At 36.0% G+C, this 26466-nt stretch overlaps 1 protein-coding gene across 1 annotated transcript in view; it reads right to left on the reverse strand.

Moving 5' to 3' along the window:
- The window catches only part of GRID2 (glutamate ionotropic receptor delta type subunit 2), a 1602175-nt gene that overhangs the window by 729470 nt on the left and 846239 nt on the right, over positions 1-26466 (reverse strand). The window contains exon 4 of the mRNA XM_061419669.1: positions 7785-7990. Within this exon, the coding sequence (XP_061275653.1) occupies positions 7785-7990 (206 nt within the window). The remainder of the gene's footprint in view (positions 1-7784; positions 7991-26466) is intronic.

Consider the following 26466-nt stretch of genomic DNA (forward strand, 5'->3'; position numbering starts at 1 on the left):
AGGAGGGTTAAGGATGGGGAACACATGTATACCTGTGGTGGATTCATTTTGATATTTGGCAAAACTAATACAATTATGTAAAGTTTAAAAATAAAATAAAATTAAAAAAAAAATTAAAAAATAAAAACTAGCAAATTAGATTTTGCCAAAATTGTTAAACGACCTTCAGATTATTAGGAGGAATCGGTAGCAAACTGTCTATCAAGATCAATACCCAAGTCAGTGGTGACAGGAAAGAGGTGAATTGGATCCATCTTATTTGGAAATTTGGACTCATTGGAACCTAATTCCCATCTTCAGAGAGAACTTCTGAGAGTTAAATAGAACTCCAACCAGAAAAGCAAATACTAAAGAAGTTTCAGGCCTCGTTAACACAAGTAAGATCTGTCATGCATGATTTTGGTCAAGTGGAAGTAAAATCAATTTGATATTTTCTCATTTGAGAAAGTCCAAAGCTGTGGGTTGGCTAGTAACAGAACTGCCTTTCAGTTCAACATAATACTGAGCTAAAGTAAAAACTCGGATTTGAGAACAATTTAATAATAATTGATAACTATAATAAAAGACTAAGGAATGAAGCAGTTTTTGTTGGATGGTTTGGTGGATTTTTTTTTATGCCAGTTAAATATTTTTCTTCTCTTAGAATTCTATGCCATTGTAAAAATCATATCCAGATAGAGCAGTTGTATTTTTGAGTGACCGGCCATTAGCTGCTACTTGATGCATGCCTACTGAGCCCATGAAAAGAGTTACAACTTTTATTATAGAAACCAGCACCATTAACTTTTGTTATTATAGAATCATAAAGATATTTATTGCAATAAAATCATCAATATAGCCTTTCATTATCTACGTAAGTCATATGCTTCATGTTAAGAGAGAAAAAAAGATAGACACAAGATGTGGTATAGGAATAATGGCCCTATACTTCAAATACACTAATTAACTTCCCTTTTTATTCACTCTAACATTATTTTCCATTCAGGTACATTGATCCTGTGTTGAAATGAATAACATACAACATATGAAAAATAAGTGTTTCTCCACCACCTACCATGAAAAACAATTTGAAATTAACTTCAGATGTGAATGTAAATGATAAAACAAAATTTCTAGAAAAAAAATGAGAATATGTCTTCATGATCTTGGAATAGAAAGCTTTCTTTAAAAAAAAAAGACAAAAAACACTAACTATAAAGAAAGCAAATTAATAAGGGACTGCATTAGAAATAAGATGTTCTATTCATCAAAATTTACCATATATAGAATGGAAAGACAGTTGATAGGAGAAAGGATTTAAAATATATTTGGCAATGGACTTTCATCCCTAATATATATAAAGATCCTAATAATCATGGGTGGAAAATAAAATGACTTGAATAAGCAGTTCATAAAACAAGATATTAAAAAGTCAATAAATATATAATGATTCATCCATCAGGAAAAGGCAAATTAAAAATAAAAGATGAATCTAGTACATATCCACCACTATAAATAAAATGAAGAAAAGGAAAATAACAAGTGTTGGTGAGGAAGCAGAAAATTAAAATACTTCTGTCTGCTCCCAGTAGAAGTCCAAATTGGTGTAAATGTTTGGAAAACTGGCTGTATCAGCTAGCATTAATAAGTGACATAATTTATGCATACTTCTTGAGCTAGAGATTTCATTCCCAACAAAAATACACACAAATAAAGAAAACATGAATAGATTGACTAATTGTAATGAGCAAAACTTGAAAAAAAAAATCATCAGTAAAAGTTAAATAGACTGTGGCATATTCATATAATGAAATACTTCAGAGCAATAAAATGAATAAAGTTTTCCTACCTATTTCAACATGGATTAACCTTATAAACATAATGTTGAGCAAAAGAAAACAGACAAAAGACATACATAGTATATTTCTATGCATATACAGTTTAATATAAATCATAACTAGTTTATTGTGTTTTAAGTCAATATAATGGTTATACTTTCAAAAGGTTATAACCGAGTGGTGCCCAGGAGGGGACTCTGGGAATGCTAGTTTTGTTATTTCTTGATTTGGGTGCTGGATGCATGGATATTTGTTAAGTTGTATTTCATAGTTATATGTACTATAATTATGTACATTAAAGTTAAATAAAAAGTGTACTTCAAAAATGCATATCAATCATCTATGAACACTGTATTATTATAGAGACTTTCATGTAAGGAAAATATTTGGGGAAAAATTATAGTCGTTTCTTTGTCTAATATAATTACATTAGCCTTGTCTTAAAAAAATGGACATTGCATAATACCTCCAAATAATTTCTTTTTCTTGGTAAAAATTGGGTTGTTTGACTAGCTACTAGATAACTATCATAGCAATTTGAATATTCAGGGTACTCCTTTGGTGACTAGGAACCTTTCAATATTCCTAAGACAACTTGTTTTCTAAACCATCATAAAGGCTTATTTCTGGCAAGCTGCTTATATATTTGAAAAAGTAACTTTGCTTTTTTGTTGTTTGACATGATCAAAGTTATCTGGGATATAATACAACAGAATGAAAACTATTTCATAAAGTGTGATTAAGGAGTAAAAGATAATTCCCTTTTATTATTGCAGAATAAACAGATTTTATGTAACTGGGGCTCTTCTGAAAATTTGGGGAAAAAATGCAAATAGACAATGATATTCATTACCATTTAAGTAACAGAACTTCTCATTTTCAAAGAATTGAATTTTCTTCTCAAACCTGAAAACTAAAAGTTAAGATCCAAAAGTTCTGATATATGTATCCTTTTCTGGAAAAGGTTTAAATTACATAACATCCATAGTAACATTTTTCCTATATAAAAAATACTGTTGTTTCAAAATATCATCCTAATCTATATTTAAATCAAACCATGTGAGCACTCTTGTTTCCCCATATTCATTTCAAGGACAGTTACAGGAACATTGTGATAACAATTTTCCATCAATATCACAGCAGGTTGATTTACTCAGCAGCACATAACTGCAGTATTTTTATTCAAGCTTTGAAATCTTGAATGAGAGGTGGAGCACTAATTGTAGACATGTAATATATTAAATTTCTAAGACTTCAGAGGGAGCATAATTAACTCAAAGCCATATAATTGCTCCAGGGACAGAAAAAAAAAAATGCAAACAGAATTGATATGCCCATTTTCTCCTGTAGGAATTAAATGACAATGCTAAGTGAGCAATTTCTTTTTTAAAACTTATTCTTTTGACTTTTAAGTTGATATTTTCCTTGACAATTTTAACAAATTTCCATGCCAACTTATAAAATATAGGAAGCTGGGAATTCTGCTATTCCCTCTCTTTGACCAGAATTTCTTACTTTCTCTTCTCCCTCTCTTCAGTGTTTACTGAACCTGTTTCTTTGACCTCATCATAACATTTAGATCCTCTCTCTTTCCCATTATTCCAATGCACCAGTTCCTTTATAGCTTCATTTGCCTTTCTCTCCATCATGTAATCCATTGTAAGTCATTTCTATATCTCATAGGACCTGAGAGTCATGTACCCCTTTGACCTGCTGACAAGTTACTTTACCAGTTTCCAGCTCTGCAAGTCTCCTAGCATCCAATATCAGCACTATTTGCAAAGATGTTGAACGTGGCTGGAGAAAGTTGGAGAATAGAACAGATTACATATAAGGAGGTCTTTAATTTTCTCAACTGTAAATTTGGAATTTGGGCAAAATGTTACATGTTGTACTTTATAGATCTAAAACGTTTAAGAAATGCTATCAACTATAACAACAGCTCTTTAAAGTATCTTCTGATAATCTTCAAAACTCTGAAGGAACATTCTGGAATTTATAACTGAAGAAAGTTAATTGGGATATCTTCCAAAACCCCAATAAAATATAAGGGATTGAATAGATATATAAACAAATAACCATGAGAAAAAGGGACAGAAACCATCTGAAAAGTGTTTTTTAAAATAAATTACTGAAATAGCAGAAAGCAAAGAGAAAATAAAAAAACCTTTTGATGAGGGTGAAAGAGAAAGAGTGAAAAAGTTGGTTTAAAACTCAACATTCAAAAAACTAAGATCATGGCGTCCGGTCCCATTACTTCACGGCAAATAGATGGGGAAACAATGGAAACAGTGACAGACTTTATTTTGGGGGGCTCCAAAATCACTGTGGACAGTGACTGCAGCCATGAAACTAAAAACGCTTGCTCCTTGGAAGAAAAGCTATGACAACCTAAACAGTGTATTAAAAAACAGAGACATTACTTCACTGGCAAAGGTTCATATAGTCAAAGCTATGGTTTTCCAGTAGTCACGTATGGATGTGAGTGTTGGACGATAAAGAAGGCTTAGCACTGAAGAATTGATGCTTTCAAATTGTGGTGCTGGTGAAGACTCTTGTGAGTCCCTTAGACAGCAAGGAGATTAAACTAGTCAATCCTAAAGGAAATCAACACAGAATACTCATTGGTAGGACATATGTTGAAGCTGAAGCTCCAATACTTCGGCCACCTGATGTGAAGAGCGGATTCACTGGAAAAGACCCTGATGCTGAAAAAGATGGAGGGTAAAAGGATAAGAGGGCAACAGAGGATGAAATTGTTGGATGGCATCACTGAATCAATGGACATGAGTTTGAGCAAACTCCTGGAGATACTGAAGGACAGGGAAGGGTGGCAGATTGTAGTTCATAGGGTTGCAAAGAGTTGGACATGACTTAACTACTGAACAACAACAACTAAAAAAAGAAAAGCAGACGAAGTAGTGACATCTGCTGAAGCATGGTGGGAGAAGCCAGGATTTGACATCATCATAGGGGCAGCAACTGAACAGACGTCTATCCTGCCAAGTCCTAGCAATTCTGATGCCTGGAAATGCCAAGCCAATTGGCAGGCAGAAGTGAAGTGGGGAACTGAGAAGTATGGGAGTATGTTATGTTTTATAAATTTCTGTGAACACTGAATTAGTAAATATTGACCCATTGCTACTAGATGATATGCAGGATTTGGGTTTTGCAAACCTTTTTGGTTTTATAAATGCTTTTAGTTGGGGCTTTCCCAGTGCCTCAGTGGTAAAGAATCTGCCTGGAATGCAGGAGACCCAGTTTGATCCCTGAGTGGGGAGGGTCCCCTCGAGGAGAGCATGGCAATCCACTCTATTATTCTTGCCTGGAGAATTCCATGGACAGAGGATTCTGGCAGGCTACAATCTGTAGGGTCACAGAGGGTTGGACAGACTGAAGTGACTGAGCACTCACACACACATGTTTCTATTTAAAGATGCTATATTTTTTGTAAAGATCTTACAGAAAAACCTGAACGAATTATTGTTTTGTCTAAAAAAAGTAATTATTTCTGAAAAGTATAACTGGATGGAGAAATAGGTAGACCAAAGGATTCTTGCTTTTCATTATAAAACCCTCAACTGTATGTCCTTTTTAAAATTCTGTCCATCTCCCCGCCCACCTCTTTCTCTCTCACACACACGACTGTACACACACACACAAATACACAAACACACAGAATGAAGTTTCATTTGCCTATCACTGTCTGCCTAATACATTCTTATTCATTTCGCACCACTCTGGTAAAGCAAATTCTCTGTGAAACATCTCCTGACCCCAGCTAAACTCCCTGCAGACTTAGTGAGTTCTCCTATCGAATTCCAGAGCAACACTTACCCATCACTATAATAGTATTTTTCTTTCACATTTTATTATTTAGTTACATGCTTGCCTCCTCCACTAAATAAGTAATCCTCTAAGTCAGTAACCATTCTGTGCGTCTCCAGACCTCTGATGCTACTTGACTTTTAAATTCGGTGCTACTTGCCTTTTGAATGAGCTGTGTCTAGGACTTAAGGCGTCAGTCTATTCTCTAAGTGGGAAATGTTTCTGGAACTCATGAGAGAGCAGAATCAAGGTACAAAGTGTTTGAGAACAGCTAATGGAGAAGCAGGGACCACTACATAGATCAGAGAAGAGTATAAAGGCTTGAGACCTTAAACCCAGCCCATAGTTTAGAGATTATAGATATACAGAGACTATACATAAAATCAGTTGTAAAGGACAAAATGAGTGGGGAAAAATGGTGTTTGGGTAGAGGAAGGGAGATATATCTCTCAGGAAAATCACAAACATAGATTTATGTATTTGAGAAAAAAGATGGAAGCAGCAGATTATTACAAGTGTCAAACTTCAGAGTTAAGAACAGGGGGCCAAAGCACCTGCTAAGTGTCAGGTAGGTACTACATACTACTAGATACATATGTACACCTATCAAAATATGATCTAGAAGTTACCATTTCTTAAGCATCTGCTAGGTGCCAGCTGTCCAATCACTCCTTTAAGGCTTATTATATCTCATTAATCTACATTACAAATATAATAAGTTGAAATCAATAATATTTCCATTTTACTGATGACAAAATGGGAGCTCAAAACTATTAAGTAATTTGTGGGCATCACTCCACCAGAATGTGACTGACATGGTCTTGTACCTGTGTATTGGCTACAATTTCTCTTTTGTGAATTAGTACTTATGCCACTGAGTCTGGTTCAAACATGCCCTCTCAATGAAGCCTTCTCTGATCTTCCCAACCAAAAGTGACCATAGATACTTCAACCTTATTTATTATAATTTTAAGATTCCAATTTATATTATATGCCCTTATATATTTGCCTTCAGCCTTCTAGCAGATTTTGTGTTTCTTGAAGGAAAGAACAAACTCTTGTAAAATGGAAATACTCTTTCTATTGGGGAAACATTTAGTGCTTCAGTGAGACTCTCCGAGTTACTTGCTAGACCTAGAAAGGTCAAAGTTCTATATTTGATTAAACTGAATAACAAAGTTTTCTATTAAAATAAAAAATGTATTATAGATATTTCCCAAGTTTTATTCTTCTTAGTGATTTATATTCTGCTTCAAGTTCTCTGATACCAATTATATTATAGAGTGTCAAAGAACTTCTAACACATTCTTAATTTGGAGGCTTTACATCAGTATTTTGGGAGCTAAAGAAAACACATTGGAGAAGTGAAGAAAACTGTATTAGTGAAATAAAGTCGCCCCAAATTTTAAAACTAATAATAAAATCCATGTGAAAGTATGTAACATCATGACTAATATCAGCACTATATATAGTTAAAAATGTGATCACAAAAATTACTTGACAATAATCATTTTTAAGGGAATATCAAAGATTTTAGAATATAGAGATCAAATATTCTCAACTGTATTTTTACAAAGTTTCAGAGCTTCTAGCCAAAGGTACAGATACAATTCAAATTTTGATGATCCAGCACCATAAAATGCTCAATGGTCATCACTTTGCAGAGTTTCAGACAGTTTCAATTATTTGTCTTGCTACAGAGTTCTGAATATAGAGGAGAAGAACCTGCTGTATGTTTTCATAGTAGGAATCATGTTTAGGCAAGAATGGCTTTAACTCAAGTAAATCTTTTCTCAGAAGTAAAATTTTAACTTGCATAAAAAATTTAAGTATCAATATTAGACAATTTGTGAAATCCATTCAGGTGAGCAGCACTTCTAAATCCCCATAAGAATTCTTAAAGTCATCCTGGATAGGCGCCTAAATACATATAAATACAAAGCATTCTTAGCAATTAACTGGACAGTACGGGGTAAATGTGATGAACAAGGAATTCACTGTGCTACCTCAATTAGTGCTAATGAGAGTGGTGTAGTTAATTCCCTCACACTGCTCTTAATTTTCATCTCCTCTGTGGGATCTATTCTGAAACATTTAATTTTTACACCCTATTCCCAGTCCATGACAATTTTTACTTACCTCAGTTATGAAGGATTTGGCTGTGGCAGGATTCATAACAAGGATCGCTCGCCTAAGAGTGTCTCGATAGCGATTCAATTCCTCTATTCTCATGGTGTCAAAGAGTGTGGTGATCATCTTATTGATGTTGTTTTCCACCTTCTGAAGTGCAACATCCATCCCCTGCTGAGACACTTTGTCCAGAAACTCCTGGATTCCACGGATATCTAGGAACATCAAAAGCCCATCAACGTGTGAATTAAAGCATGGAAGGGAGATAAAAGCTATTTCACTTATATCAATATAGTTTATTGTTCAATATTGTAGGCTGTTTAAACTACTAATGGAGTAGCTGATGGAACTCTCAGATATGGTTAAGGTTGAATAGAATTTAATGTGTTTAGATGAAAAATGTATTGTTATTTTAAAAATTAATTTCACTCCACTGAACTTTCTAAATGATCTCACCTCTGGAAAATGTTAGAGCAACATAAAGGGAGGTGGTTGGGGAAGATCCTTACTTCCCTAAAGCAAATGTGAGATAAGAAATTACGTTCTTTATTTTTCCTCCATATTAAAAGAGTGATACTAACCTCAGGCAAAACATGAATATTATTAATGGCTGATGAATCTGAATCAAGATTACTACTGTTTCTTAAAATGGGCAATGCTATCAGTAAACTTGACATTTTCAATCTTAATTGAAAGAGGGTTTTGAGAGGTTATCTTCAAAGGATCTCAGGTCAGAAATAGAACAGCTAAACTTTTGCTTGTTTTATGAATACTACTACCTCCTTGGGCTTCCCTGGTGGCTCAGACAGTAAAGAATCTGCCTGCAATGCAGGAGACGGAGGTTTGATCCCTGAGTTGGGAAGTTCCCCTGGATAAGGAAATGGCAACCCACTCCATATTCTTGCCTGCAGAATCCCATGGGCAAAGGAGCCTGGCAGGCTACTGTCCATAGGGTCGCAGAGTCAGACAAGACTGAGCGCCTTGCACTTTACACTTCACTATCTCCCTTACTCAAATCCTGCCAACTTGGTAGGGATTCTTCCCCCCTACCCCCAAGAGTACATGGAATATACTTTGTGTGTAAAACATGCATTTTTAACAAAATACTTCCACACTCATCCCCAAATAAGAGAATTTCTGAAAGATTATCAAATAAAGCATTGTGTTCATTTTACACCTAAATAAGGATGGTAAAATGGAATCTAAATAAAATATTTATAAATTTGTATTTTGATGTATATTTAAGTACCAACAAGTGCCTGAAATGTCACAAATATTTTTTACTAGTACCACACTGACTATTTGTAGAAGAAGGGATCTATACATTGATAAATATGATTGGAAGATGTACCTGGCACAATATAATCTTAATATAGTACATTTGCTTTAACTATAAAATACTGTACATTTTTCTGTATATGCCCATGACATAAAATGTGAAAAGTGAAACTAGTGAAAGATAAGTGAATGGGATTGTAGGTTGCTTATTATTAATGGGCTATAATATCTCAAAACTCCTTACTGTGCATGCATGTAAAATGTATCTCTTAAGAGCAATAATAAGGTCATATGTTTTTCAATACATTAGCAATTGAAAGCAATAAGCCAACAGAATAAGAAAACAAAGTCACAGATTTGGAAACTAACATTTGTTCATAACCAAAATTTATATTTGCAGGTTAAAAACTAATAATAATTTTAAAATTTGCTTTCTTCTTATGATTAGCTTTATTTTAAAACAATTACTACAAACATTATATGTCCAGTTATCTGATGACTCTCAAACTCTTCAGAATAGATAACTGTGTAAATTCTACCTTAGATTCCTTATTCCTAATTAAATTATAAACCCAGATGTCAGCATTGCAGTAGCTTAAAAGAATAAAACCTCATCTAGAGCAGAACAAGAGATAAAAGAGTTTGAATAATAACGGTATTACGTATTCATTAAATATCCAGGTCAGAAAGTTCCTAAGGATGTAAGGATTTCAAGCATGGATTAAACAAAGGGTTAGATCTGATGAAATTTAGCAGATACAGGTAGACACATAACAGGACATGTTCACACTCAAGCAGGCCTCCTCAAACTCTGCTGTGAATCAGAATCACTTGAAAATCTTATTAAAAATGCAGAAGCCTGGGCCCCAACTCAGAACCAATATACCTTTAAAATATGTGTCAGAGCAGATCCTCAATTTTGAATTGTAAGTTATTATTTCTTCAGTTTGAATCACTTAACTGTGCACAAAAATATGACAGACAAAACCAAAAATACATTGGAATAGAGATGTTCAGAAAACACCAGAGCATAAAGCTTCAGATCACTTATACTCTTAGTTTTGAGAAAAAGAAAATTGTTTCAAAAGAATTATTGAATATAGTCACCAATCCTGTGTGTTCAGAACTCAACAGTGAACACCCTTCCCTATACTGAGACAGGCAACAGACAAGTAAACACACTGGCACATACAACTCACACTAAGTGCTGTGAAGGTAACCAGGTGTGCTGGGAGAGACTGACAGGGTGTGAAGGAGGCTCTGTTTTAGTTAGACTACTCAAGGAAGTTTCCTTTAGAAAAGTGGTGTTTAAACTGTGATCTAAAGGATGAGAAGACACTGCTCAAGCAAGCAGACAAGACGAGAGGACAACAGCCTGGGAAGATGCCCCGAGGCAATGAAGAGCTGGTGTCTAAAGTACCTAAAGGATTCCTGCATAGCTGCAGCCCAGTAAGCAAGAAGGAGGGGAGAGTTAGGTGAAGCTGTGTGGAGAAAGAAGGTCAGATGAGGTGGATCCTGGTGAGACCCAGAAAGAGGTTTTGACATTATCTTAAATGCAGCTTTAATCTCTTAAAAATTTTAAGTAGAGGATCTAAGTAGATGATGGGCTATGTGTGTAGAATGAAAAGTAGTCTGAGAGTGATTTAGCATGATTCCAATTCAGCTTGTAAATGACTTTCCCTTCATTTAAAACACTATGACTTTTTTATCTTTTATGTTTGACCAGAAATTTAATACTATGTGTATTGCTATTTGGCCAGAAAAGTGATGTGATAAAAGATTTCTATTATTTCTCTGTGTTCTTAGTCTGTAATTCTAGTTATCACTGCCTAGATAAGTGATTATAAAATTTTCAAAAAAAAATTCTGATCTATAAATGAATAAATATTTATATTTATAAATGTCTTGAAAGATTAATTAGTGAGGGTGGTGATGTGTGTGTGTGTGTGTGTGTCTGCATGGAAAATCCAGTTGTAAAGTCTAAAATCTGGTGTGCATGTGTTAGTCACTCAGTCTTGTTCAACTCTTTGCAACCCCCAAAGGCTCCTCTGTTCATGGAATTCTCCAGGCAAAAATGCTGCATGGATAGTCATCCCATTCTCCAGGGGATCCTCCTGACCCAGGAATCAAACCCAGGTATCCCACATTGCGGGCAGATTCTTTACCACTGAACCATCAGGGAAGCCTAAAACATGGTAGGTGCTATTATTTTTAATAATAGTTCCCAATTGCTTCTTAAGAGATCACCCACCAATAGGATAGAATTGCCTAAAATTTAGATGGCTAGCTACCCAAAATGGCAAGTGTAATGTTTTAGACTCTTGGAATGTAGAAGTTAAATAATAATAGTTTGGGTTAATTGAAAATAACACCAAACACTCATGATATATAGCAATTGTAAGTTTGATGTGAGAAGAATCTGAATCACACTATTAAATGCAATGTGGAAAAGTCATTAAAAAACAGAGTGTGCCTTTGGCTTTGTCAATTTGTGAATACGATCAACCATCATTATTATTCAGCGACACCATCTGTATTACTGTTAGTTGGCAAAAAATGAGTAAAGTGCTTCAGTTTACAGAAATTAAAAAGATAAATGGTGATATCTGACCTCATAAAGCTTTTAGGCCTGTGGGTGTTACTAGATGCTATTCATTGATACCAAAAATTTAAATAGTAATTTCAGTTGTTCCTTGTGATTATTCATTCTATTGATCAGATAATTATATAATAGCAAGTGGTAGAAGCTCATGAAGTAAGTCACTAACCATAAGATTAGGACAAAAAAAGACTTTTTTCTTGGACTCTATAAAGGAAAGTTTCGTACTGTTCATGGGATTCTCATGGGAAGAATGCTGGAGTGGGTTGTCATCCTTCTCCAGTAGACCAGAGAAGACTTGAGAGTCCCTTGGACGGCAAAGAGATCAAATGAGTCAATCCTAAAGGAAATCAGTGCTGAATATTCATTGGAAGGACTGATGCTGAATCTAAAGCTTCAATACTTTGGCCACCTGATGCGAAGAACTGACTCACTGGGAAACCTCTGATCCTGGGAAAGACTGAATGCAAATGGAGAAGAGGGCAGCAGAGGATGAGATGGTTAGATAACATCACTGACTCAATGGACATGAATTTGAGCAAACTCTGGGAGATAGTGGAGGACAGGGAGGCCTGGTGTGCTACAGTCCACTGGGTCGCAAAGAATTGGTCACCACTGAGTGACTGAACAACAGTGAAGATAAAGGAAGTGGAATATGACCTCCCAAAGATACCCAAGTCCTAATCCCTGGAATCTATGAATAGGTTAGGTTATATACAGAGGAATTAATGCTTTAGATGACATTGAGGTTTGTCAATACCTGACCTTACGATAGGGAGTCATCTCCTATTACTTCAGTGGGACTAGTATAATTCAGTGGCACCCCACTCCAGTACTCTTGCCTGGAAAATCCCATGGACGGAGGAGCCTGGTAGGCTGCAGTCCATGGGGTCACCAAGAGTCAGACACGACTGAGCGACTTCACTTTCACTTTTCACTTTCATGCACTGGAGAAGGAAATGGCAACCCACTCCAGTGTTCTTGCCTGGAGAATCCCAGGGACAGGGGAGCCTGGTGGGCTGCTGTCTCTGGGGTAGCACAGAGTCAGACACGACTGAAGTGACTTAGCAGCAGCAGCAGTATAATTCTAAGGACTTAGAGTTAAAGGAAGAAGGCAGAAAAAGAAAGTCAGATGTAGATCTGACTACTGAAGAATAAGCTGAGACTTCTGGGAAGTTCAGAGATGAATGTTGCTGGCTTTGAAGATGAAGAAAGGGGATCTTGAAAGAATAAATGTGGATGGTCCCTAAAAAAGGCAAGAAAAGGGGTTCTCCCCAAGAACCTTTAGAAAGAAACATAGCCTTCCTTAGATCTTGATTTTAACAATATGAGCTCTCCATGGTCTTTGGCCTAATTAATTAGCTCACAGATAGTCACAGGATTCAAACAAGATTGAAATTTGATATGAGTAATGAAAAATAGATGGTCCTTCTTTTGTATCACAAGTTATAATGATGCAGTTTAGGAACTGCAAGAGCCAACATGTCTAGTGTGAAATGAAGAATGTAGCCAATGAGTGAAAGTGAAAGAGGCAAGCCAGCTATTTCTTAGACTTCCCAACTGCATAACTCAATTGAAAAAATATTCTTTTTTTTTTTTTCACTTTTTTCTTATATAGTTTGAAATGAGCTTCAGTCACTTGCAAGAGAAAGGATACTGATTATACACAGTCTTCTGATAAATATCTGGTAGTTTGGTAATGAAGGTGAAGGTATAGTTCCTGTTTTTGAGGTACATCCAGTATAGTGGAGGGAATAACAATTTAGACAAGTAATTGTTTTAATGTGATCAATGCCAATTAAAGAAATGTAAAAATCAAAGGAATGGAAGCTGAGGAAAAGTAACAGCTAACCAGACCTTATTGGTACAAAAAAGAAAATTATAACACTCAATTATTGAGTTACTCTAATAAAAGGAAATAAAGTGTGTGAAATATTAAAGCAGGGATTCCCAGGTGGTGCTAGTGGTGAAGAACACGCCTGCCAATGCAGGAGACATAAGAGACGCAGGTTCCATCCCTGGGTTGGGAAGATCCTCTGGAGAAGGCATGGGAACACGCTCCAGTATTCTTGCTTGGAGAATCCCTTGGACAGAAGAGCCTGGCAAGCTACAGTCCATAGGGTTGCAAAGAGTCAGATACAACTGAAGCCACTTAGCACACATGCAATATTAAAACAGTTTGTAAACTGCAAATTTCTATGCAAGGTACATTTTCATTATCAATATTACATTAACCCAGTAAAAAATCCCCCTTGTTCATGATTTTCTTCTGCTGTCCTTTCCTACAGAAAAATGGAAAATAAACAAAAAATCATAATAAGGACTAAAAGTTGATTCAGGTAATACCTTTAGAATTTGATAGTCTAGCAATTTCTGTGATAACTGTTGCCTAGTTAGACCAACTTCCCACAATAACTTTCTAGGAGGTAGTGACTGATTGAAGTACAATGATTTGTTTTATTAAATTGTGCAGAATGATAGCTTTATTATAATCATTAGTGTAAGATTAAACTTAATTTCTCTCTAAACATGGCTTATAATTAAGTAGATTAGGGTAGAAAAATCCCAGGGGATAACAGAATAAAATGTATAAATACATTTCTAAACTGACTCACAAACCAGATATATATCTTACTGTTCATCCTAAACCAGTAGTCAGCATCAAAGAAATCTCTTTTGGAATCTAGTCTCCACTTAATATGTGCCAAGCACTGTGAGAGGTACCTGGGAGGGAATGATGAGTAAGACAATCCCTGCCCTCTATATGTTTGCTCTTTACATAGCTGATGATAACATAGACCCTTTCACAGATAGAAAAATCATACAATACTATTCATTTTAAAAACTGTAGTTGCAACTTAAATTTAGTGATATTCTCTGGAACATTTCAAACAGTAAGTCTTAGCCTTATCATTGTATTCAAATAATTCTTTTAAAATACAGAATTTGGTAGAAGAAAAGATTTTTCACTGAGGCTTTGTATGTCTGATTTTTCTTTTCCTCTACTCATCTTTCTCCCCAATTTGAGCAGATTAGGTGCATTTAATCATTTTTAATCACTTAATGCACTGAAGACTTCACTGGGCAGGAGACTTCAGAATTCATTCAGCGAAGCTTGGTGTTTTGAAATTATGACAGAATGCTAAGCTTTAAAATTAATATTTAGATTCTTATGTTTTTTTTTTTTTAGATAAAAAGAAATACATCATACTACTGGACACGTGAGATACATCATTAAGCTGAGTGGAATTTCCCAAAGAATAAATAGCCAGATTAATCTGTAACTGCCTTGTTTCCTCAGGGGGGGAAAAGGCTTTTAATCAACCCTTACTTCAAAATAATTTGAATCATTAATTGAGTATTTCCTGTCGCTTGTACTATATTTAAAAAATAAAGATAATAGTGTGCTTTATGAGATTATATAGTTAAGCAATAGTGACCCACTGAGATTTTCCAAGGTAAGGAGCAAGGGCTGCACTTTGCTGGAGCAGCCATGAAGAGATACGCCACGCCCAAGGTAAGAGAAACCCAAGTAAGACGGTAGATGTTGCAAGAGGGCATCAGAGGGCAAACACACTGAAACCATAACACAGAAAACTAGTCAATAGAATCACACTAGGACCACAGCCTTGTCTAACTCAGTGAAACTAAGCCATCCCCGTGGGGCAACCCAAGATGGGCGGGTCATGGTGGAGAGATCTGACAGCATGTGGTCCACTGGAGAAAGGACTGGCAAACCACTTCAGTATTCTTGCTTTGAGAACCCCATGAACAGTATGAAAAGGCAAAATGATAGGATACTGAAAGAGAAACTCCCCAGGTCAGTAGGTGCACAATATGCTACTGGAGATCGGTGGAGAAATAACTCCAGAAAGAATGAAGGGATAGAGCCAAAGCAAAAAGAATACCCAGCTGTGGATGTGACTGGTGATAGAAGCAAGGTCCGATGATGTAAAGAGCAATATTGCATAGGAACCTGGAATGTCAGGTCCATGAATCAAGGCAAATTGGAAGTGGTCAAACAAGAGATGGCAAGAGTGAATGTCGACATTCTAGGAATCAGCGAACTCAAGTGGACTGGAACGGGTGAATTTAACTCAGATGACCATTATATCTACTACTGCGGGCAGGAATCCCTCAGAAGAAACGGAGTAGCCATCATGGTCAACAAAAGAGTCCGAAATGCAGTACTTGGATGCAATCTCAAAAACGACAGAATGATCTCTGTTCATTTCCAAGGCAAACCATTCAATATCACAGTAATCCAAGTCTATGCCCCAACCAGTAACACTGAATAAGCTGAAGTTGAATGGTTCTATGAAGACCTACAAGACCTTTTAGAACTCACACCCAAAAAAGATGTCCTTTTCATTATAGGGGACTGGAATGCAAAAGTAGGAAGTCAAGAAACACCTGGAGCAACAGGCAAATTTGGCCTTGGAATACAGAATGAAGCAGGGCAAAGACTAATAGAGTTTTGCCAAGAAAATGCACTGGTCATAACAAACACCCTCTTCCAACAACACAAGAGAAGACTCTATACATGGACATCACCAGATGGTCAACACCGAAATCAGATTGATTATATTCTTTGCAGCCAAGGATGGAGAAGCTCCATACAGTCAGCAAAAACAAGACCAGGAGCTGACTGTGGCTCAGACCATGAACTCCTTATTGCCAAATTCAGACTTAAATTGAAGAAAGTAGGGAAAACCACTAGACCATTCAGGTATGACCTAAATCAAATCCCTTATGATTATACAGTGGAAGTAAGAAATAGATTTAAGGGACTAGACCTGATAGGTAGAGTGCCTGATGAACTATGGAATGAGGTTCGTGACATTGTACAGGAGACAGGGATCAAGACCATCCCCATGGAAAATAAATGCAAAAAAGCAAAATGGCTGTCTGGGGAGGCCTTACAAATAGCTGTGAAAAGAAGAGAAGCGAAAAGCAAAGGAGAAGGAAAGATATAAACATCTGAATACAGAGTTCCAAAGAATAGCAAGAAGAGATAAGAAAGCCTATTTCAGTGATTAATGCAAAGAAAGAGAGAAAAACAACAGAATGGGAAAGACTAGAGATCTCTTCAAGAAAATCAGAGATACCAAAGGAACATTTCATGCAAAGACGGGCTCGATAAAGGACAGAAATGGTATGGACCTAACAGAAGCAGAAGATATTAAGAAGAGATAGCAAGAATACACAGAACTGTACAAAAAAGATCTTCACGACCCAGATAATCATGATGGTGTGATGACTGACCTAGAGTGAGACATCCTGGAATGTGAAGTCAAGTGGGCCTTAGAAAGCATCACTACAAACAAAGCTAGTGGAGGGGATAGAATTCCAGTTGAGCTATTCCAAATCCTGAAAGATGATGCTGTGAAAGTGCTTCACTCAATATGCCAGCAAATTTGGAAAACTCAGCAGTGGCCACAGGACTGGAAAACCTCAGTTTTCATTCCAATCCCAAAGAAAGGCAATGCCAAAGAATGCTCAAACTACTCACAATTGCACTCACCTCACACGCTAGTAAAGTAATGCTCAAAATTCTCCAAGCCAGGTTTCAGCAATATGTGAACCGTGAACTTCCTGATGTTCAAGCTGGTTTTAGAAAAGGCAGAGGAACCAGAGATCAAATTGCCAACATCCGCTGGATCATCGAAAAAGCAAGAGAGTTCCAGAAAAACATCTATTTCTGCTTTATTGACTATGCCAAAGCCTTTGACTGTGTGGATCACAATAAACTGTGGAAAATTCTTCAAGAGATGGGAATACCAGACCACCTGATCTGCCTCTTGAGATATTTGTATGCAGGTCAGGAAGCAACAGTTAGAACTGGACATGGAACAACAGACTGGTTCCAAATAGGAAAAGGAGTACGTCAAGGCTGTATATTGTCACCCTGTTTATTTAACTTATATGCAAAGTACATCATGAGAAACGCTGGACTGTAAGAAACACAAGCTGGAATCAAGATTGCTGGGAGAAATATCAATCACCTCAGATATGTAGATCACACCACCCTTATGGCAGAAAGGGAAGAGGAACTAAAAAGCCTCTTGATGAAAGTAAAAGTGGAGAGTGAAAAAGTTGGCTTAAAGCTCAACATTCAGAAAATGAAGATCATGGCATCCAGTCCCATCACTTCATGGGAAATAGATGGGGATTCATTTTGATATTTGGCAAAACTAATACAATTATTTAAAGTTTAAAAATAAAATAAAATTAAAATATATATATATATATATATATATATATATATATATATATATATAAAACAACAACAAAAAAAGAAATAGATGGGGAAACAGTGGAAACAGTGTCAGACTTTATTTTTCTGGGCTCCAAAATCACTACAGATGGTGACTGCAGCCATGAAATTAAAAGATGCTTACTCCTTGGAAGGAAAGTCATGACCAACCTAGATAGCATATTCAAAAGCAGAGACATTACTTTGCCAACAAAGGTTCATCTAGTCAAGGCTATGGTTTTTCCTGTGGTTATGTAAGGATGTGAGAGTTGGACTGTGAAGAAGGCTGAGCGCCAAAGAATTCATGCTTTTCAATTGTGGTGTTGGAGAAGACTCTTGAGAGTCCCTTGGACTGCAAGGAGATCCAAGCAGTGCATTCTGAAGGAGATCAGCCCTGGGGTTTCTTTGGAAGGAATGATGCTAAAGCTTAAACTCCGGTATTTTGGCCACCTCATGTGAAGAGTTGACTCATTGGAAAAGACTCTGATGCTGGGAGGGATTGGGGGCAAGAGGAGAAGGGGACGACAGAGGATGAGATGGCTGGATGGCATCACTGACTCGATGTACGTGAGTCTGAGTGAACTCCGGGAGTTGGTGATGGACAGGGAGGCCTGGCGTGCTGCGATTCATGGGGTTGCAAAGAGTCAGACATGACTGAGCGACTGATCTGATCTGAGATTTTCTGTTTGATAAAAACTTATCAGTTTGATAAGAACTTGTCAGTTTGATAAGAACTTCTGTTGATAAGAAGATTTTAACATTAGATCATAATTTTTTAGGTTAAATGTCATTTTATGCTGAATCAATATTTTTAGGACATTTTATTGATGTACAAATCCAAAACAGTAGAATATGTTATTTTTACCTACCTGACATAATATATACAAATGCAAGCAAAATTGTTCATTAAGATGCTTGAATTAATTATATACTTACTGATGTACATTGAAGTAAATGAGAGAACTGAAACCTGGAAAGTAGCCAAATGAGTAATAAACTACTTTAAGACTGTCTAGAGAGAGAGTTAATAATATTATAGTCATCAGACATTTAAAAACACCCTCAGGGTAATTATAAACATTTGCAATAAATTAAGAGGAATGTGTCCATTTTATGGGCCTTGATTAAACCTACATCAAGACTGAATGGGATAAATACTGTGATTCCTAGGAATGCATTCATTCTGATAGCATCCCAAAGTTCATTTCAAAGAGTTCTACCATATGACAATTTAACTTTTAAAGCAAGGATGATATACTGGAGGGTAGTACTTAAGTACCTCAGGTCATTCAACTACATACTGACCCTTAATTTGGGAATCATTAAATAGTATTTGCAGAAGGCAAGAATCCATAAATAATATGTTCATTAATCCTTAAAGTTGAATTATTTCTTTGTTTTTATGCATATGGATGTCAAAAAGTAAATATTTCTGCATATAAAGAGAAATATGTTTTCACTTACTATTTTTGAGCCTAAAATATTTTTTATCAAAACATGTTATATACATTTTGGTCTCTGATTTTCAGAAATACTTAGTTTAACAAATTATAGTATACATTTACATACAGACAAAAGTCTTATTGTAAAACGAAAAAGACTCTCCTGAAACAGTCAGGAAAATGTCAGAAAAGCTAAGAACATAAAATAAGTCTAAGTTGATCAAAACCAACAAAAACAAGGAAACTGAACCAAAGAAGATTGTACTTTAAAAGCAATTTTAAGTGGTGAATTATAAAGACAAATATTTATTAATTATAAACATCTAAATTACAATTTGATAATATTAGATTTAAAAATTTAATTAATAAAACTGAAATAATCTAATTCATATTTATTATTTGTTTCAAGCTGACAAGGGAAGCACACGTGTCCACATACGCATACCCTTCACCTAGAGGGTCATCATGTAACTCAGACTGCTGACTGAGAGCCCGCATACCCCAGAACAAATTATTTGGTTCAAGAATAAGCACAGGACCCAAACACAGCTTGAGACTTTATAGGAGGATAAATAGCCCTATGCATGGTATTAATATATGGACAAAGAAGGGAAGAGGCCTTTTTTAATGTAATAATTTCTAAGAATATACTTGGAGTTACCAATGACAACTGTCTGGCTTGAGAATGAAACAAATGCATGAATTGAAATAGAGTTGAGGCTGTAGTAAGGGTGCAAATATCACTACCTTTGGTTAGTTCATGCCTGTGTGTCATTACTTTTACAAGCTGCTTATATCCCTATCATCATATTACCCCTCCAAGCTCCACAATTAGACCCAGATAATAAATCTACAAGTAGGTTCATTCTAATATTAAGTGTGGGACCAATATTTTTTAGGCAAAGGAAATTAAATAACCCAAATAGTTCTTTAGATGAAATGCACATCAACTTTGCTGCTTATGTCACTCTTGAAAATCAGTTCTATTCAGCCCATCCATCCCTGAAATTCAACTTTTATTTCAATATCTTTAAAACAGAAACCTCTCATTAAAGCAATCTATATGCTTTTATTCTATTTTAAAGATCACTCACTTCTATAACTTTCTGGCTTCTGTTGACTGTCAGTTCCAAGACTCCTGGATTCTGGAATCTAGCTGTTGGCTCTGGTACATTCAACTAATTTCTTGCTTAGACCTCTCTGACAGTGAGCCTGCCTGGACTACTACCATTGCTTCTAATGAATCTTCCTAGGTATTATATTATACCTTCTTGATCAAACGCTGTCTCAGAGATTTGGCTGAAAGCATAAATAGCATGATAAGCAAATTGAAAATGATGCAAGATTGGACGGGGAGGGCAATATAACGAATACTTACGATAAAGATTTAATATAAAAAATTTAAAAGGCAGAAGTTATGTGAAAACACAAGTGTTTTTTGTTTGGCTAAAAAGCAGTAAAGGTCTCACTTCTCCAAGGCAATAAGATAGCATGTGGCATACTGTGTAATCAGTATATCAGCCAAATACAGAAATATTGAAAAAATAAAATAGATAAGGATAAAGGCATTTATTAGAAAGATGGACTATCTAAGAAGCATACATTATCAGGTTGAAAATAGTAAACTGTTCTTGGTACTTAGGCAGTAGAAGACTGAGTGGGTTCATGGGATATAATCAATTCTTTACTTACTGATAAATGATTACAAGCAAAAGGATTACTTATTTTATATTATTCCAGAAGTGAATCATTTTGTCCAGTATATTTTAAGTATTATAAAAAGAAAAGGTTTCTGCCAATTAGAAATGTCCAGTATCCATTTTTAAGATAGTATCCTTGAGAATACAATGAGTTCTCTCTTGCTTGGAGGATTCTGGCAGGGAAACAATGCTACCAATCAAAGATGTTGAAGAAGATACCTACTAAAGTTTCTTGCTTCCAGATGCCTTATCTAGGAACAAAACTGGCTGCATCAGAAACATCAGGAGAGGTGTTAACATTTAGTGCCCACCTTGCAAAAATTCTGATTCCAGGTGTCAATGATGGACCTGAGGTGGTATGACGATTAAGAAGTTCTTCCAGTCATTCTGGTCTATTATCAAATCTGGGTTCCAGGTGTCCACTACACTCAATTCTAACCCTTTGTCTCTGACACCATAATCGATAAGTGATCACATTTTAATTCTGATACTTCATTTGAAATTATAAATAAATCTATTTTTTTCCTTTTTTTTAGTTTTCAGATATCTAATAGGTTGTTATGGCTTCTAATTTTTATAATTTACTTATAATAAATAAATAGAACTTACATGTATAGTTCAAAGATTTATTGTGTTGCACTCAAAACAAAAAATTGAATATCTCTGGTACCACAGAAGGTTATCATGTGTCCTTTTTCAGACAGTCCACTCCTGGCGCAGAGATGCAACCACTTTCTGACTGGATCACCAAGATTAGTTTTGGATGTTACCAGAATTCATATAAATGGAATACTATAGCATATACTTCTTTTCTTTCAGGCTTATTTCACTCAAATTTTTATTGTTGAATATTTCAATGGTTCATTTCTTCTTATTGCTGAATAGTATTCCATTGTAGGAACATTCCATAATTCCTTGAACCATTTTCAAAATTATGGACATTTAAGTTGTTTCTAGGTTTGGACTTCATGAATAATGCTAATATAAGGATTTTTATATACGATTTCGCAAAGATATACATTCACATTTATCTTGGTAAATACCTGGAAGTGACATGGGTAAGTCACGTGGTGGACGAATATTTAAATTTGTAATGAATTGCCAAAGGGTTCCATAAGCGCCTGTACATTTTTACATCCAACTCTGTAGAGGGTTTCAGTTTGCCACATTCTTTCCCATGTGTAGTAATGGCCTTCAGTCAGTCTAGTGGGTACTGATTAGTATCTTATTTTAATTGGCATATACCTGTGGACTAAAAACGTTCAGCACTTCTTGTGTTTATTGGCCGTTTATATATCTTCTTATATGAATTCTTTGAACAAACTTTTGCACACTTTTGGTTATTATATCTGTGTTGGTCTCATATTTTTGCTTTGTAGTTTTGTTTGTTTAATTCTCTAAGCCTTTTATATAGTCTTTGTATTTGCATAAGTTTTTCAGGTATATGTATTGAAGTTTACTCCCCAGTTTACAGTTTGCCTAATTATTTTCTTAATGGTGTCTAATATGAACAGAAAGCTTTAATTAAGATAAAGCTCGTGTTGCTTGCTGTGCCCCAAGTATTAAAGTCCTCTCCCTCTAATTCAGGAGCTTAGTGTTTTCTGCTAGCGTACCTATAATTGAGGCAGGCTAACTTATTTAGCTTGCAAGTAGGCTAAAATCTCAGGGCTTCTCCAGTGGCTCAGTGGTAAAATATCCACCTATTATGTAGGAGATGAGGGGTCCGATCCCTGAGTTGGGAAGATCCTCTGGAGAAGGGATGGCATCCCACTCCAGTTTTCTTGCCTGGAGAATCCCATGAACTGAGGAGTCTGGTGGACTACAGTCTGTAGGATCGCAAAGAGTCAGACAGGACAGAAGCAACTGAGCACACATGCATGCACGCACGCACGCAGGGAGAAAATCTCAGATCCTTCACAGTTCTTCACTGTATCACATTACAGCCCCAGCTGTAAGCAATCTGCGGACTATAGTTTTTCAACTGGAAGTATTACACTCTCAAGCAGATTTGGCCTAAGGAGGAGAACAGTTATTATATAGGCAAGCAGCTATTTCTGTTGAGAAGTCAGCCTACTTTGACTCAATGACTGTCCTGTTTCCAAATTTACAATGATAAACAAACCTCCTGAACTGATATGCAGTATTTTTTCTTGAATGGTATTAATATGCTAAAGGTCAGCAGGCTTAAAGTCACTTACTGTATCTCTTTAATGAAAATGGTTCTACACATTTTCATTTGTAAATGCTTAAGAAATTTGTGTCAGAAATTAATCTTATTATTTCTATAGCATCAAAAGAGTCCAGTAGTTGAAAGAGGAAGAGACACTATCAGTGCTTGAATTCAGGCTTTGGGGACTTAGTTTCAAGTCACCTGACTTCTTACTACCTCAGCTTTTTTCATCTGTAATATCATTACCATCATAATCATCATCATCATCATCATCATCATCTACCGCATAGAGCTGCTGTGAGAATTAAATGAACACATAAAGCATTTAGAACAGAGCCTGGATATCAATAAATGTTCTCTATAAATAGATTATCCCCTTGTTATATTCTGGTGTGATAGTTCACTGCAATCTCTTCATACTCATACATGGTTAGGAGTACATGCTCTGGTCAGACTTTAAACTCAGTATTGATGCTTCTTAGGTATATTTCATAAACAAGTTACCCATTGGTTGTTTCTGTTTTCCAATTTTTAAAATTGTGATAATCCTATAATCTACTTCATAGAGCTATTGAGAAAATTCAGTGATATAATGCAAAATATTTATTCTAGTGCCTGGCCAATAAAAATCCTCAGAGATACTATTTTTAATATTTTTATTTCTATAAGATTTGTTCACACTGTCTATTGGAGTTGCTGTCTCTCAAACACTGTGAAAGTTAGGTAGGATTCTGAGAGGCAATAATCAAGATCCAAGTCTACCCATGAAGCCTTCTTTGATCACTGCTGCCTAAATTAAACACTATCTTCAGCACTCAGTTTATATCATTTATGACACAACTTACTATTTTCTCTATTAAGAGACTATTCTAAATATTTTATCTTTTAATTATGTTTCTTAAAGGTTAAGACTAAATTCTGTAAAATTTTTAATGTGATGTTTTGTATTTTCACTAAACAAGGGAACAATGAATATTTCTTGAATGACACATTTTTAAAAGTTCAACACTTCTTTCCAAGTATTTAAAAAAATATCTTGAGTCAATTCATTCAAATAAACTTTCACATTTTTATTTCTCTTTCCATCCATTTTTTTTTTTTAAGTTGCTCAGTCATGTCCAACTCTTTGTGACCCCATCGACTATACAGTCTATGGAATTCTCCAGGCCAGAATACTGGAGTGGGTAGCCTTTCTCTTCTCCAGGGAATCTTCCCAACTCAGGTTTCAAACCCAGGACTCCTACAATGCAAGCAGGTTCTTTACCAGCTGAGACAAGGGAAGCCCAAGAATACTTGATCTTCCCAACCCAGGAATCAAACCTGGGTCATCATCCATTTACTTAGTCAAAGATTTGAATTTTCTCTGTTAAGGAATTTATAGTGTACTGTTACACTGGGCTCATACTCATAAGTTCAGTTCAGTTCATTCACTAAGTCATGTCTTACTCTTTGCGACCCCATGGAATGCAACAAGTCAGACCACCCTGTTGAATCACCAACTTCTGGAGTTTACTCAAACTCATGTCCATTGGGTCTGTGATGCCATATAACCATCTCATCCTCTGTCGTCCCCTTCTCCTCCCACCTTCAATCTTTCCCAGCATCAGGGTCTTTTCCAATGAATCAGTTCTCTGCATCAGGTGGCCAAAGCATTGGAGTTTCAGCTTCAGCATCAGTCTTTCCAATGAATATTCAGGACTGATTTCCTTTAGGATTGACTGGTTGGATCTCCTTGCAGTCCAAGGGACTCTCAAGAGTCTTCTCCAACACCACAGTGCAAAAGTATCAATTCTTTGGCACTCAGCTTTCTTTATAGACCAACTCTCACACCTGTACATGACTACTGAAAAAACCATAGCCTTGACTAGATGGACCTGTGTTGGCAAAGTAATATCTCTGCTTTTTAATATGCTGTCTAGGTTGGCCATAACTTTCCTTGCAAGGAGTAAGCATCTTTTAATTTCATGGCTACAGTCACCATCTGCAGTGATTTTGAAGCCCCCCAAATAAAGTCTGTCACTGTTTCCAGTGTTTGCTCGTCTATTTGCTATGAAGTGATGGGACCAGATGCCATGATCCTAGTTTTCTGAATGTTGAGCTTTAAGCCAACTTAAATCATAATTTAAGCTCAAAATCACAATTAACTGCGTTTGAAAAAAGTGTTCCTCTAATAAACTGGATAAGAAATATAATCTTTTTCTTTAAGTATATTTTTCTAAGCAAAATACATCTTCAATAACATTTGGCTTCAGCAGGTTGCCTGATTCCATCCATGGATGATACTTAATCCATTCCTTAATGAAAGTAACTCCTGATAACCAAGATAAAAGTCAAGTATAATTCTAATATTTGAACTTAAAATGAGGACTATGGTGAATGGCAAGAGTGAATATCGACATTCTAGGAATCATTGAACTGAAATGGACTAGAATGGGTGAATTTAATCCACATGACCATTATATCTACTACTGCGGGCAGGAATCCCTTAGAAGAAATGGAATGGCCATCATGGTCAACAAAAGAGTCCGATATGCAGTACTTGGATGCAATCTCAAAAACGACAGAATGATCTCTGTTCGTTTCCAAGGCAAACCATTCAATATCACAGTAATCCAAGTCTATGCCCCAACCAGTAATGCTGAAGAAGCTGAAGTTGAACGGTTCTATGAAGACCTACAAGACCTTTTAGAACTCACACCCAAAAAAGATGTCCTTTTCATTATAGGGGACTGGAATGCAAAAGTAGGAAGTCAAGAAACACCTGGAGTAACAGGCAAATTTGGCCTTGGAATACAGAATGAAGCAGGGCAAAGACTAATAGAGTTTTGCCAAGAAAATGCACTGGTCATAACAAACACCCTCTTCCAACAACACAAGAGAAGACTCTATACATGGACATCACCGGATGGTCAACACCAAAATCAGATTGATTATATTCTTTGCAGCCAAAGATGGAGAAGCTCCATACAGTCAGCAAAAACAAGACCAGGAGCTGACTGTGGCTCGGACCATGAACTCCTTATTGCCAAATTCAGACTTAAATTGAAGAAAGTAGGGAAAACCACTAGACCATTCAGGTATGACCTAAATCAAATCCCTTATGATTATACAGTAGAAGTGAGAAATAGATTTAAGGGACTAGATCTGATAGATAGAGTGCCTGATGAACTATGGAATGAGGTTCGTGACATTGTACAGGAGACAGGGATCAAGACCATACCCATGGAAAATAAATGCAAAAAAGCA

Source organism: Bos javanicus, chromosome 6 (assembly GCF_032452875.1).
Source record: "Bos javanicus breed banteng chromosome 6, ARS-OSU_banteng_1.0, whole genome shotgun sequence".
Classification (NCBI taxonomy): domain Eukaryota; kingdom Metazoa; phylum Chordata; class Mammalia; order Artiodactyla; family Bovidae; genus Bos; species Bos javanicus.